At 44.3% G+C, this 12,699-nt stretch overlaps 1 protein-coding gene and 1 non-coding gene across 2 annotated transcripts in view; both read left to right on the top strand.

Annotated features, from left to right (window-relative positions):
- The window catches only part of RCOR1 (REST corepressor 1), a 115,634-nt gene that overhangs the window by 97,586 nt on the left and 5,349 nt on the right, over nucleotides 1–12,699 (top strand). The window contains exons 5-8 of the mRNA XM_068991313.1: nucleotides 18–179; nucleotides 795–913; nucleotides 3,171–3,249; nucleotides 8,260–8,454. Coding sequence (XP_068847414.1) covers nucleotides 18–179; nucleotides 795–913; nucleotides 3,171–3,249; nucleotides 8,260–8,454 — 555 coding nt within the window. The remainder of the gene's footprint in view (nucleotides 1–17; nucleotides 180–794; nucleotides 914–3,170; nucleotides 3,250–8,259; nucleotides 8,455–12,699) is intronic.
- Nucleotides 3,361–3,433, top strand: TRNAC-ACA (transfer RNA cysteine (anticodon ACA)). The gene has a single exon. It is a non-coding gene; the product is annotated as a tRNA-Cys (tRNA).

Here is a 12,699-nt window from a genome sequence, read left to right on the forward strand (position 1 = left end):
TGATACTATTTTTCTAGGCTCTTGGGATGCTCTTTTGGCATAAGCATAATATTGAAAAATCATTGGCTGATTTGCCCAACTTTACCCCCTTCCCAGATGAGTGGACTGTGGAAGATAAAGTCTTGTTTGAGCAAGCCTTTAGTTTTCATGGGAAAACTTTTCATAGAATCCAACAAATGGTGAGTAGGTGAGACCACTGTGTGTGCACGCCAGCCCCCTGTCCCCTTCCAGTGCCCCAGTAGGGCTGCCCTCCTCCGGTGTGAAAGGTCCTGTGTTTGGTGCAGTGGGAGCTGTTGGGTGGGCAACATTTCCCTGCACCTCCCTGCTTGATAGCCCCCCAGCCCAGCTCTTGGGTCAGGACTGCCTAAAGTTCTCTCTGTCTTGAGAGAAAGGGTCTCTGATGGTGAGTGGGTGAGGCGTGGCATTGGAGGCACTGTTTCCCTGAGGAGTTCTGCTGATCTCTCACATTTTAGAATGGTATTTGGTGGACTCCTACCATGAACACTAATTGACGGTCACAAAAACAACCTAGAAATTATGTTAGAAGCTTCAGCAGTCTGAAAACCCTGATTCACCTTCAACTGACTCTGCAGTCTTTCATGGGCCAAGTTTCACTTGGAGTCAAAACTTCAGTCATTTGAAACTGTATCGATGAGGGTTCTTCTATGAATTCAGAGAAAAATGACTGTGACTTATGACATTTCTGAATATGTGAGCGTGATCCTTATGAAATATATGTACACACATTTGATCTTTAAAGATTAAACCTGAACCAGCTCATCTCTTCTGTCCAGCTTCCTGATAAATCTATAGCAAGTCTGGTGAAGTTCTACTACTCCTGGAAGAAGACGAGGACTAAAACCAGCGTGATGGACCGCCACGCTCGGAGACAGAAGCGTGAGCGGGAGGAGAGGTCAGTAGGCACGGGTGGTATCCCAGCCGTCCGGGGAGCTCTGACGGCCCTGGCGTCTCTAGGAGCAGGTGGACACACAGAGGAAAGGGAGAGGGACCAGTTTCCCCAGGGCCTTCAGAGTGGACCCAAAATTTACACAGATGAGCTGCGTTCAGGGTGTTACGTTCTGAAGGCATCTTTCCTCAGCATTCTGCAGTCACAGTGAGTGAACTTCCCCACACATTCCTCTCTTCCCTTTAGGGGTGTCTCCTTTAGCAAAAAGGAATCTCTTACTTCCGGGGTTGAAATTCACTCATACACTTCTGCAGGATTCAGCTGACATGTTTTTATGTCTGATTTGTTAAAAATCTGCAGTTTAGATATCCTTCCTCCCTTTATCGACCATCTGTTCTGTGTATGTGAGTGAGAGCGCTGGTAGGGGATCCTTTTATGACTTCTTTATAAGGAGCTTAGTCTTAAGGACAGCTCAGTGTGCAGGACACACCTGAGACACCATGCCCCCAGCCTTTTGTACAGCAGAGGCGTGGAGGCAGCCTGTGCTCGCCCACGGAAGTAGGTTCTGGTCTCAGTAAGAGGCCTACTGGTGGGGTCCGTGCACTCATTCCCAGGCCTCTGTCTCCTCAGGTCTGAAGGCAAGACACAGAATGAGTCTTGTGTTACTAGGAATATAGGTGGCTTTTAAAAATTATGTTTTCTATAATATATTACTTTTATAAATTGCCAATGCAAAAATAAAATGAAGCAATAAAATAAACTCTATGATCTTCATGGCCCTGTCTCAGGAGAGTGTTTTATGATTTCAAATGAAAGGAATGACGTGTGGGGACAAGTTGATAATCGGGTGTCACTTCTGGAGAGTTCTAAGGTCTGGGCACAAGCATAGAATGAGAGCAATGGGAAGAACACGTGCAGAGCTCTTTCCAGCTGCAAGATTCCGTGAGACGGTGACCTTGGCAGTCTGCGTATTTTTTGGTCTGTATCACGTGTAGCCAGTGGGTCTATTTATGGATCAGTACTCTCTGTAACCAAAGAAAAGCAGCAAACTATTGAATTTGTTTTTAGTGTTAGCAACTTTTGATTAACATTTTTTGTTTTTATTATACCTTAGGTTTAATTCACCATTTGTGAAATAAATCTATTACTACAAACAGGTGCAGTTTGCTAAGTTGAAATCAGAATTAAATCTAAAAAAGAAAGATTGGGGTTTGTCATCCTTGAGGGTGGAACCATAACAGGTTGGCGAACATGCCCAGGTTCTCACTTTCTGTCCGCCTAAGGCTGCTCCCGTCTGCCCTGTGCGCCTGCACCACCATCAGGAAGCAGATAGAGGAGGAACACAGGCCCCAGAAGACCCCAGGAGACGGCTGACTTTCTGGCAGGACCTGCCTGTGAAGGGAATGACAGGGCCGGGGAGAATCCCCTTCGCCCCCAGCCCTTCCTCCTCTCAGCGCCTTCCTCAGCCAGAACTGCTTACAGTGCGGGCCTGGGCGCGAGAGAAGAGGACGGGGTGCTGGTGGGCGTCCCACCGGGGTGGGCCCCTGAGACAAGGGGTGTTGGCACTCAAAGCCCTGAGTGTGGTGCCACCAGCCCTGCTCAGCTGGCTTTAGCTGTGGGCAGACAAGGCAGGTGTCTGGCCTCTGGGGGCTGTCATGCTCAATTTTTGTAAAGCTCCTACCCCCGACAGAGCTTTTTTTTTTTTGCCAATACTTCATGGAAGAATATAAACCAAAGCATTTGAAGCACCGTATCGGTGTGAGCATTCATTTTGAAGTTCACTTTGAGTTTTTCAGGCCACCAGAAACCTCCAGTGCTCAGAATTGTGTAGCTGTGGGAACACAGATGGGACATGAAAATGAGATTTTACTTGTGGGTGAATTTATTCCCAATATCATGAGCCTGTGTTCTTGAATAATTTCTCAGCTATATCTAATGATCATGTCCTGGTCCTCTACTAGATAATTAAGGAGAATTAAAGTCTTAAATTTGATATTTTCAGTTGAGAGAAAACACTTTACAAATATAAAGTGACAGTGTTCTAGGCTTGGTTTGGGAGATAGAATCCTATTTCAATAGCTTTTTTAATCATTTAGACTAAAAGAACTATGGAGTTGATATTTTATTTGAATTGTAAAAACATTTTTCTCAACATTCTGAAAACATATACTGATTTTATATTAAATCAATTTCTTGCTTATATTTGTATATTAAATAGAATTAGCACAAAATAATCTTTCAGTAACTTGTTTTTGTCTTCCAGTGAGGATGAACTGGAAGAAACAAATGGAAATAACCCCATTGACATGGAGATTGATCAAAACAAGGAAAGCAAAAAGGAGGTATTTTTTCCCCTAGTATTATTAAGGCAAATAAATTTCATTTACTAGTTTCAAAGTAAAGCATTCTTTTTCCTTAGTCTACTTAATATATTAAGTGCCATGTAGGAGACTTCCCTGGTGGCTCAGACGGTAAAAGCGTCTGCCTACAATGCGGGAGACCCAGGTTCGATCCCTGGGTTGGGAAGATGCCATGGAGAAGGAAATGGCAGCCCACTCCAGTATTCTTGCCTGGAAAATCCCATGGACGGAGGAGCCTGGCAGGCTACAGTCCATGGGGTCGCAAAGAGTTGGACATGACTAAGCGACTTCACTTTCACTTTCAAGAGATATCATGGTATGTATGAGTTTTTAAACAATATTATCAATAACCTCAGATATGCAGATGACACCACCCTTATGGCAGAAGGTGAAGAGGAACTAAAAAGCCTCTTGATGAAAGTGAAAGAGGAGAGTGAAAAAGTTGGCTTAAAGCTCAACATTCAGAAAACTAAGATCATGGCATCTGGTCCCATCACTTCATGGGAAATAGATGGGGAAACAGTGGAAAGTGTCAGACTTTATTTTTGGGGCTCCCAAATCACTGCAGATGGTGACTACAGCCATGAAATTAAAAGATACTTACTCCGTGGAAGGAAAGTTATGACCAGCCTAGACAGCATATTCAAAAGCAGAGCCATTACTTTTCCAGCAAAAGTCCGTCTAGTCAAGGCTATGGTTTTTCCAGTGGTCATGTATGGATGTGAGAGTTGGACTGTGAAGAAAGCTGAGCTCCGAAGAATTGATGCTTTTGAACTGTGGTGTTGGAGAAGACTCTTGAGAGTCCCTTGGACTGCAAGGAGATCCAACCAGTCCATTCTAAAGAAGATCAGTCCTGGGTGTTCTTTGGAAGGACTGATGCTAAAGCTGAAACTCTAATACTGTGGTCACCTCATGCGAAGAGTTGACTCATTGGAAAAGACTGATGCTGGGAGGGATTGGGGACAGGAGGAGAAGGGGACGACAGAGGATGAGATGGCTGGATGGCATCACTGACTCGATGGACATGAGTATGGGTTGGCGATGGACAGGGAGGCCTGGCAGGCTGCAATTCATGGGGTCACAAAGAGTCAGACATGACTGAGTGACTGAACTGAACTGAACTGAACCTTGCTTTATAGAACTTAAGAGTTTTGTTTGCCAAGAAATATAAGAAAGGAAGCCTTAAAGGGGAAGATGGCATTAATGAGAGGTTTTCTGTAGGGAAGCAGTCCTCACTGTCCTCTTTGTTGGGCACTCACTCAGCAGGTTAGAAAGGGGCCTCTTGCCCTCCTTTCGGCCTTGGGGCTCCTTCCTCCTGTGGGCGCCCGGGGCCTATGCCCTCTGGGTCATGGAGAAGCTTTAATCTCTCACGTTTTAAAAACCATGATGCCAGAGGTTTTTAGTCTGTGGATTCAAGAGGCCCACAAACCCCCACAATTATATATGACTTTGGGGGGTATATTTATAGCATTTATTTATTATAAACTGTTCACTGAGAATAATGGGGTGTCTGGGTGATCTTAGCCTTTGAAATGAGGGTGATAAACTTGGATTCTTTTGCTGATTCATAACTGAATAAAGCACATGTAGGATCCGTGAGGACCCTCTGAGGACACCAGGCCTTGTCACTGTGGCCCAGTGGAAACCCCCACAGTACATACGTGCCTGCAGGCAGTCCCTGATGCAGGCCCCACCACCTGGGCAGAGGTCCCAAGCCCCCTGGTGTCCGTCCCCTGGAGTCCCATTCAGGCTGGAGTGTGGAATCCCAGCGTTGGTATTACTTGTACATGTATTCAAATAAGTGTCTGTTGTTTCATTAAAATCTAAAAGTTTCTCTGTCTCAGAAGGTACTGAAGTATGAAAAAAACAAAAGAGTCTAGATGTACCTAAACTAAAAATATACCAGTAATAAATGCTTTTTTATAGATATGTAGGAAATACAGCTAAACGAAAGGGAAAAAATGAAAATGGTTTATAATATCATCAACCTTTATCAGGTCTTGGGTAAAGAAGCCGCCTGCCAATGCAGGAGTGAAAGTGAAAGTTGCTCAGGTGACCCCATGGACTATACAGTCCACAGAATTCTCCAGGCCAGATTACTGGAGTGGGTAGCCTTTCCCTTTTCTGGGGGATATTCCCAACCCAGGGATCAAACCCAGGTCTCTAGCATTGCAGGCGGATTCTTTACCAGCTGAGCCACAAGGGACACCCAAGAATACTGGGAGTGGGTAGCCTGTCCCTTCTCCAGCGGATCTTTCCGACCCAGGAATCTGACCCAGGGTCTCCTACACCGCAGGCAGATCTTTACCAGCTGAGTCACCAGGGAAACCTACCAGTGCCGGAGGCATGGGGTTAATCCCTGGGTCAGGGAGATTCCCTGGAGGGGAAAATGGCAACCCATTCTAGTATTCTTTCATAGAGAATCCCATGGACACAGGAGCCTGGTGGGCTACAGCCCATGGGGATGCGAAGAGTCCGGGGATGCAGAGTCAGCCACGACTGAAGTGACTGAGCACGCACCCACCGTCACTGTTAACATTTTGGTGACTCTTCCCAGAGGACCTTCTGTGTAAAACGTGCATGTGTGCATGCTCAGTCATTTCAGTCACGTCTGACTCTTTGCCACCCCATGGACTGTAGCCCGCCAGGCTTCTCTGTCCATGGATTCTCCAAGCAAGAATACTGAAGTGGGTTGCCATATTATATAGTTCCCTGTGCTATATATATAATAGGACCATGTTTTTGCATTAAATATATAATAGCTTATCTCTGCTAATCCCAAACTCCCAATCCAACCCCCTCTCCCTCCAGCAACCACAAGTCTGTTCTGTGTGTGATTCTGTTTGTTTCATAGATAAGGTCGTTTGTGTTCTGTTTTAGATTTCACATATAAGTGAAATCGTGTGATACTTGTCCTTCTCTGTATTGCTTCACTTAGTGTGATACTCTCTCGTTGCATTCATGTTGTGGCAGATAGCACTGTTTCCTTCTTATGGCTGAGGAGCTGTCTTCTGCTCTTCCCCAGTAGCACATTGGACACCTTCCGACCTGGGGGCTCGTCTTTCGGTGTCACATCTGTTTGCCTTTTTATACAGTTCGTGAGGCTCTCGTGGCTAGTATACTGGGGGGGGGGGGGGGGCAGGGGGTGGTTTGCCGTTCCCTCTTCCACATTTTGTCAGAACTCTGCTGTGACCCGTCCATCTTGGGTGTCCCTGCACAGCCTGGCTGGTAGCTTCACTGAGTTAGACAAGCCCTTCACTGTGACAAGGCAGTGATTCCAGCACATACGTACCACATCTTTTTTTATCCCTTCGTCTTGTCAGTGGACACTTGGGTTGTCTCCATGTCTTGTCTGTTGTGAACAGTGCTGCTGTGAAGAGAGGGCTGCATGTATTTTTCGGATTACAGATTTGTCCTTATATATGCCCAGGAGTGGACTGTAGCCCGCCAGGGGTCCAGGGGTCACTGGACCACATGGCAACACTGTTTCCAGTTTCTTGAGGAATGCTACTGCTAATCCTGGATGTATTTTTATGTCGAATATATTTGTATGCATAGCAGTATGTTTGTTATTCTGTCATACAAATCTTTTATAATTGAGTTGATTTATACAAATTTTTAACAGTCTTTTTCCCTATAATTAATGCTGAAATCTGGTACATAACTACATATTTGTGCACTTAATTTTTTCCATTAGAATTAATTTCTGGAAGTAGAATTATTGAGTCAAAATATTCTAGATCTTAAGACTTCTTTTGGCATAGTATATTATTATCAAATAGGAAACTGGTCATACTTTCTGGATGGCACTCTCACCAGTGATCTATGAGTGCCCAGATCGTTTTAAGGATTAGTTAAATTACATTGTTTGTGAAATCAAATTGAATTTGCAGTTTTTAGTAAGCTTTGTTTTTGATGCATTGTTATTTATTAGGTTCTTCAGTGGAACATTTTAAATGAAAGAGAAGAGGCTTGGTTTTATATTAATTTCTATAATTCTTACTTACATAGCAAAATTTCTGATTTGAAAAGAAAAATGGTTAGTTTCTTATTTAGTTTCTTAGCTTCTTAACGTGCTAGAATGTATGAAAACAGACTTGGTTAGTAGGTGACCGGCACCGTGCTATTATAGAACACAGATTATTGCTGACTCAGATTTTTATGTGTTGTTTATTACCACTTGTTTGAGAGCTTATTGCTACCATCATAGTCTGCATGGTCTTTTTATCTGTCTTAAAATGTGAAGCAACAAGCTTGAATGTATTTTCAGCTTTACCAGCCAGTGTTAATAGACTAAAACAAGGTATTATGATCAGTTAACCTAAACTTCTTGTTAAAATGGTTACCAATAGGATGTTATCCTTTTCTTGCCAACATGTGAGTACATTTCATTTCCAAAGGTTTTGGTTTTAGAAAGAGCATTTTAAAAAATAAGCAGCTGTCACACATTTCTGAATGACAGCTTATAGTTTTTGAAGCAGGTTACATGCCATGGAAAGTGTGTCATCTCAAAAAGGGGTATATAAACAAGTTTCATATTGAAGTGTTTATTTTTATAACCTTCTATCAAGATTTAAGGAATCTAAATGGATCCTTACATATGTGCTGAACCATTTTTTTTTCTTTCTGTGGCCATATGTCTGTCTACATTGCTAGGGACTGTTAGGGTGAAATCATTCGTTATTCGTATATACACAGCTCACCAGGAGGGAGCACGGGTTATTTTTTTTCCCTGTATTCTCCCAGAAGCTGGGAAGGCTTCTTGTCAGAGGTTGATAGAATAAAGGAAGGAAGTAGAGTCCACTTTGAGTTGTTTATTTAGCTAGTGTTCTTTGTCTGTTAACTGTGTTTTAGAACTTGTGGATGGTTATTTTGATATGGCATGGTATTTGTCTTAGATTGTTTGGAGCCATGTTAAAATACGCTTATTGCTGTTCATTTGACATTTTAATTTTTTCACTTTCTCATTTATCAAATATGTGTACCATGCAGGTGCCCCCTACTGAGACGATTCCTCAGATCAAAAAGGAAAAACATAGTACTCAAGCTAAAAATAGAGCAAAAAGGAAACCTCCAAAAGGAATGTTTCTTTCTCAAGAAGACGTGGAGGCTGTTTCTGCCAATGCCACTGCTGCTACCACGGTGCTGAGACAACTGGACCTGGAGCTGGTGTCGATCAAACGACAGGTGCCGTGCACCCCATCCTGGCGAAGAGTGCCCTGCACTGCAGCTGTGCTCTCGCTGCTCACTTGCTTCACAAATCTCAGAGGAGTGTTCTGTTTCTAAGGAATTGGACAGAGGATCTTAGGCCCGTTGATTCTTTTTTCTCCTAACTTAATCATGAAATTGAAATCTTACATATCCGTATCGATCTAGATACAGAGCTCAGTGATGTTCATCACATGAACACACCCAGGTAGCCTCTTTCTGGTCAAGACCTGGAACGTGGTCTCGGGCACCCTGTCCATCTCCCCTTTGTCCCCGCTCCTACTTTACTTTGAGCTTGGGCTGTCTCCCCTTGTTGGCTGTCACTGGGTGCTGACAGGAACGTGGCTTACGTGCCTCTTGGTGCGTGGTGTGTGTATGCTTGTTGGAGACACCCCTCAGAGTGCAGCTGCCAGGTTGTTGAGCATGCACACATCCAGCGCTAGAGAACTGTCTCCCAGGCTGGTTGTGTCACTTTGTGTGAGTGTTGGTTGCACCCTGGCAGGATTTCCTAATTGTAGCACAGCTGACTTTTTGGGCCAGATAACTCTTTTTGTGGGGGGCAGTTGTGTGTCTTGTAGGACATTTAGCAGCAGCTTTGGCTTCCACCCACTGGACACCAGCAGCGCCTCCCCCCACCACTCTGTTGTGCCCACGTTGTGGAATTACGGCGCTGGCAGGGGGTTGTCTCACGTTCCCATTTGGAGGCCTGCCTTTTTACACACTCAGTAGCACCTATTTTTTTCCCTAGTATTTGTTTATTTGGCTGCACCAGGTCTTGGTTGTGGCATGCAAATTCTTAGGTGCGGCTGTGGGATCTAGTTCCCTGACCAGGGGTCAAACCTGTACCCCCTGCATTGGAAGTACGGAGTCTTAGCCACTGAACTGCCCCCAGCCCCTCCCAGTGGTATCTTTGATGAACTGATGCTCTTAGTTTTGAGGTGGTCCAGTTTCTTGTTCTTGTCTTGTGTGGTGGGTACTCTCAAGTTCTGTTAGGTCATGAGGCACTGTGTTAAAAGCTTTGTTTTGCGTTTTGATCTTCAGTTTACCTGGAATGTTTTTCTTTGTTGTTCTGTGTGGGGTTGTTTGGGTTTTTTTTCCACATGAATATCTAGTTTACCAAGCACTATTCATTAAAGACTGCCCTCTTCCTGTTAGAAGGCCGTGGGACCTTTGTTTTAAATCTAGTGTCCATCGTGTGTTGGGTCGGGTCTGGAGTTGGGTTTCTCCTTTCTTCACCAGCATTGCATGGTCCTGATGACACACAGATTATAAATGGCGCTTCGTGGTAGGGGAGTCTTCCAACGTGTCATGGATCCCTGCCCTTGTGTTTCCATATAAAACTTAGAATCACCTTCTCAATTTCCAGAAAAGTAATTTTCCTAGAGGGGATGCTGTTGAATCTATAGATCAAGATAGAGAGTTAACATCTTCTCACCCATGAACATGATTTGTCCCCGCACTTCTGTGATCTTGTTTCTTCCAAAATTTTGTAGTTCTTGATGGGAACAAGTCTTCTGTTTCTTTTATTGGAGTTACTCCTACATGTTTGGTACTTTTTTGGTGCTCTTGTAAAGAATAGTGCTTCTAAAATGAATCCTTTCCTGATTGTTTGTGCCTCGTGTGGGAAATGACTCATCCTTTTGGTCTGATTTTGCATAGAAGTCAAACTGAGAAATCAGCCGAGTGGCCCAGTGTTGTCCTTGCCTTAGTCATCTCCCCCGACCCCCACCCTGACTTCAAGGTGAACTAGGGACTGGCAGTTCTCACTGCTTGGACGAGATGAGAAGAGCAGGGCGGCCTGCTCTGTGGCCTGTCTGTCCTCTGGTGCACGAGGTGCACAACCCAGGGCCAAGCCAGCCCCATGGACTCACGGGCTTGGCTATCTGTCCCAGCCGCTGGCAGAGCGGTATTCTAATCTTAGGAGAATCAGTTAATCTTTCTGGGCCTCTTCTCAAACAAGGAAATTCATCCTTGTCTGCCTGATGGTACAGGATGTATGAGGACTTGTACGCTGTGTGTCGGGGGGGGCAGGCTGTCTGGTTAGGGCCGGGCTCCCCTCTGCATTTCCTCTCCCTCTCCCGGGGCTTCAGTCCCACGGCCAGGTGGGTTTCTGATGTGTGCTGTGCAGTATCAACATGGAAAGGGGATGAGACCCTTTCCCACAGAGCTGTTACTGGTAGATAGAGAGCCTTCAGTTTTCAGAGCCAGGATCAAGAGCAAGAATGTTTTATTTGAAAGTAGCTGCCCAGAGTTGACATTGCTAAAGAGTGAATTCTCAGAGTCTTCAGTTACTGGGAGATGAGGCCAGTTGTTTGCTTTCTGCAGCCTTTAGCTTTGCTGCCAGCTGCACTCCCAGACTTCCATGGTGGTCAGTCACGTGGTAGGCCTTGTGTTCTGGGCACCCCCACATCTGGTCCTATGTCTGGGACACATTCATCGATGGTAACAGAAGACGTGACTAACAATGTCTCAAAGAGTGAGCTGTTTGTTTCTTTTTTATTCTTATAAAATAGCAAGAAATTCCAACATCAGTGGTTGCTGGTTAGTTCCTCTGCTCAGTGCTGCTCTCAGAGTCCCCAGATTCTTTCAGAATTTCCTGCATCCTTAGCTTCTAGGGTTTTCATCTTGCTTGTGGCCTCACGCTTGACACTGCAGAAGCCATTTCATCACCTTTGTGCCTGTGTTCAGGGCAGTAAGAAGAGGGAGGGGGAGCGGAGCTGATCCTTCTGTCCCTTTCAGCAGGAAAAGCTCTTGCCTCCTCAGAACCTCCTAGATGTTCTATGCACCAGGGCTCTGCAGCCCAGCTTCTCCTAGCTCCAAGAAGATCCTCAGTTGCTGTCAAAGATACAAGTGAGATGGGGACTGGGGACAGGTTAGCCAACAGACACTCCCTGTTGCATCAGGACTTGCTGGGTGGAGGGAATGAAAAGGTCTGACGTTAGAGAAGAATCTCTAAATACGTCGTAAAGCAGGAAAAAGAAAGTTGTGTTCAGCCAGGAGCCCTCGGTAAGACCCCAAGCCAAGTGGACTGCTTTGTTTGGTTCTTTTTATCATTCTGGTTACTTTCTTACCCTCTGTCTTATCTAGCTGGTTGCCACTCTGGCTTCCTTTCCAGTTGGCATAATTCTGTCAACTAACCCCTATTCTTACACTTGCTAGTAAACACAAATGATTAGAAGAAGGCCTGTAGGTAAGTGAGAATATTGAGCTATCTTTTAGTTCAGAACTTGTGGATATTTTACCTTGTAGCCACTCATTTAATGTCTATGCTTTTTTATCCACTGATTTTAGAAGATGCATGTGATTCTTAAACAGATTGGTCTGCTTGGAAGATACATATCACTTAATCCCAGTGCAATATAGATAGATAAATAGATCTCATGTACTCTCTCAGCTTTGTATCATGTATTATAAACATATAGCTAGAATGAATAGAGTAACTGGAGTGCCTGAGGAGAGGGGGAAACATGGGGTATTTTAGACCCCTGACTTGAGAATTTGCTCATTGCATGTTGGAAGTTTCTGGGTTTCATTTTCAGAATTCAGGGAACATAATCTGAGTGCCTTGCAGTATTTTGTGGTTTGTTGGTAACTGCAAAGTCTGAGAAGAATCTAAGATTTTGCTCTTTATTATCAGAGAGTGTTCTATTAACTAATGCTGGTCTGAGAGCTTGGAATTACTTACTCTGAGTAAGTTTGGGGTATTTTCTTCTGATTTATATACCTTTTCAAAATAAACTAAAGCAAATTTCAGTAAAGCATGGTCCTAGTTTATGGTTTTTACTGTAGAGTGAGTTCTGTGCGTGTTTCCAGTATTTTTCTTTTCAGTTGTTTTTGTGTTCTGATGTGGCATTGTTATCAAAAGATTTGGAGTGGGCTGCATGACGGGTAGACTGTGAGGCCCTTACTAAAGGCAGACAGGGTCGGTTCTGGTCCTTAGGAGTGCTGGTCTTATTTACTTGCCTGCTGGTCCCATAGCATTGAAAAGTCTTTCCTGTATTCCTCCCCCACCTGCCCGATGCCTTTAAACGTTTGAGAAGTAAAACACAGGAGGAAAGGATCTGTGAAACTGGAAATCAATGAAATGTAAGTAGTTGAAAGTGGGATTTTTGAAAATTGTATAAGTATGAAAAGTTTTAGAGAGACAAGTATTAGAAGTGCCCATATGACAGTGTCTCTACTCATCTCCCACCTCTTCCCTGGCTCTGAGAGTCCTGCTTTTCT

Source organism: Capricornis sumatraensis, chromosome 19, assembly GCF_032405125.1.
Source record: "Capricornis sumatraensis isolate serow.1 chromosome 19, serow.2, whole genome shotgun sequence".
NCBI classification, from domain to species: Eukaryota; Metazoa; Chordata; class Mammalia; order Artiodactyla; family Bovidae; genus Capricornis; species Capricornis sumatraensis.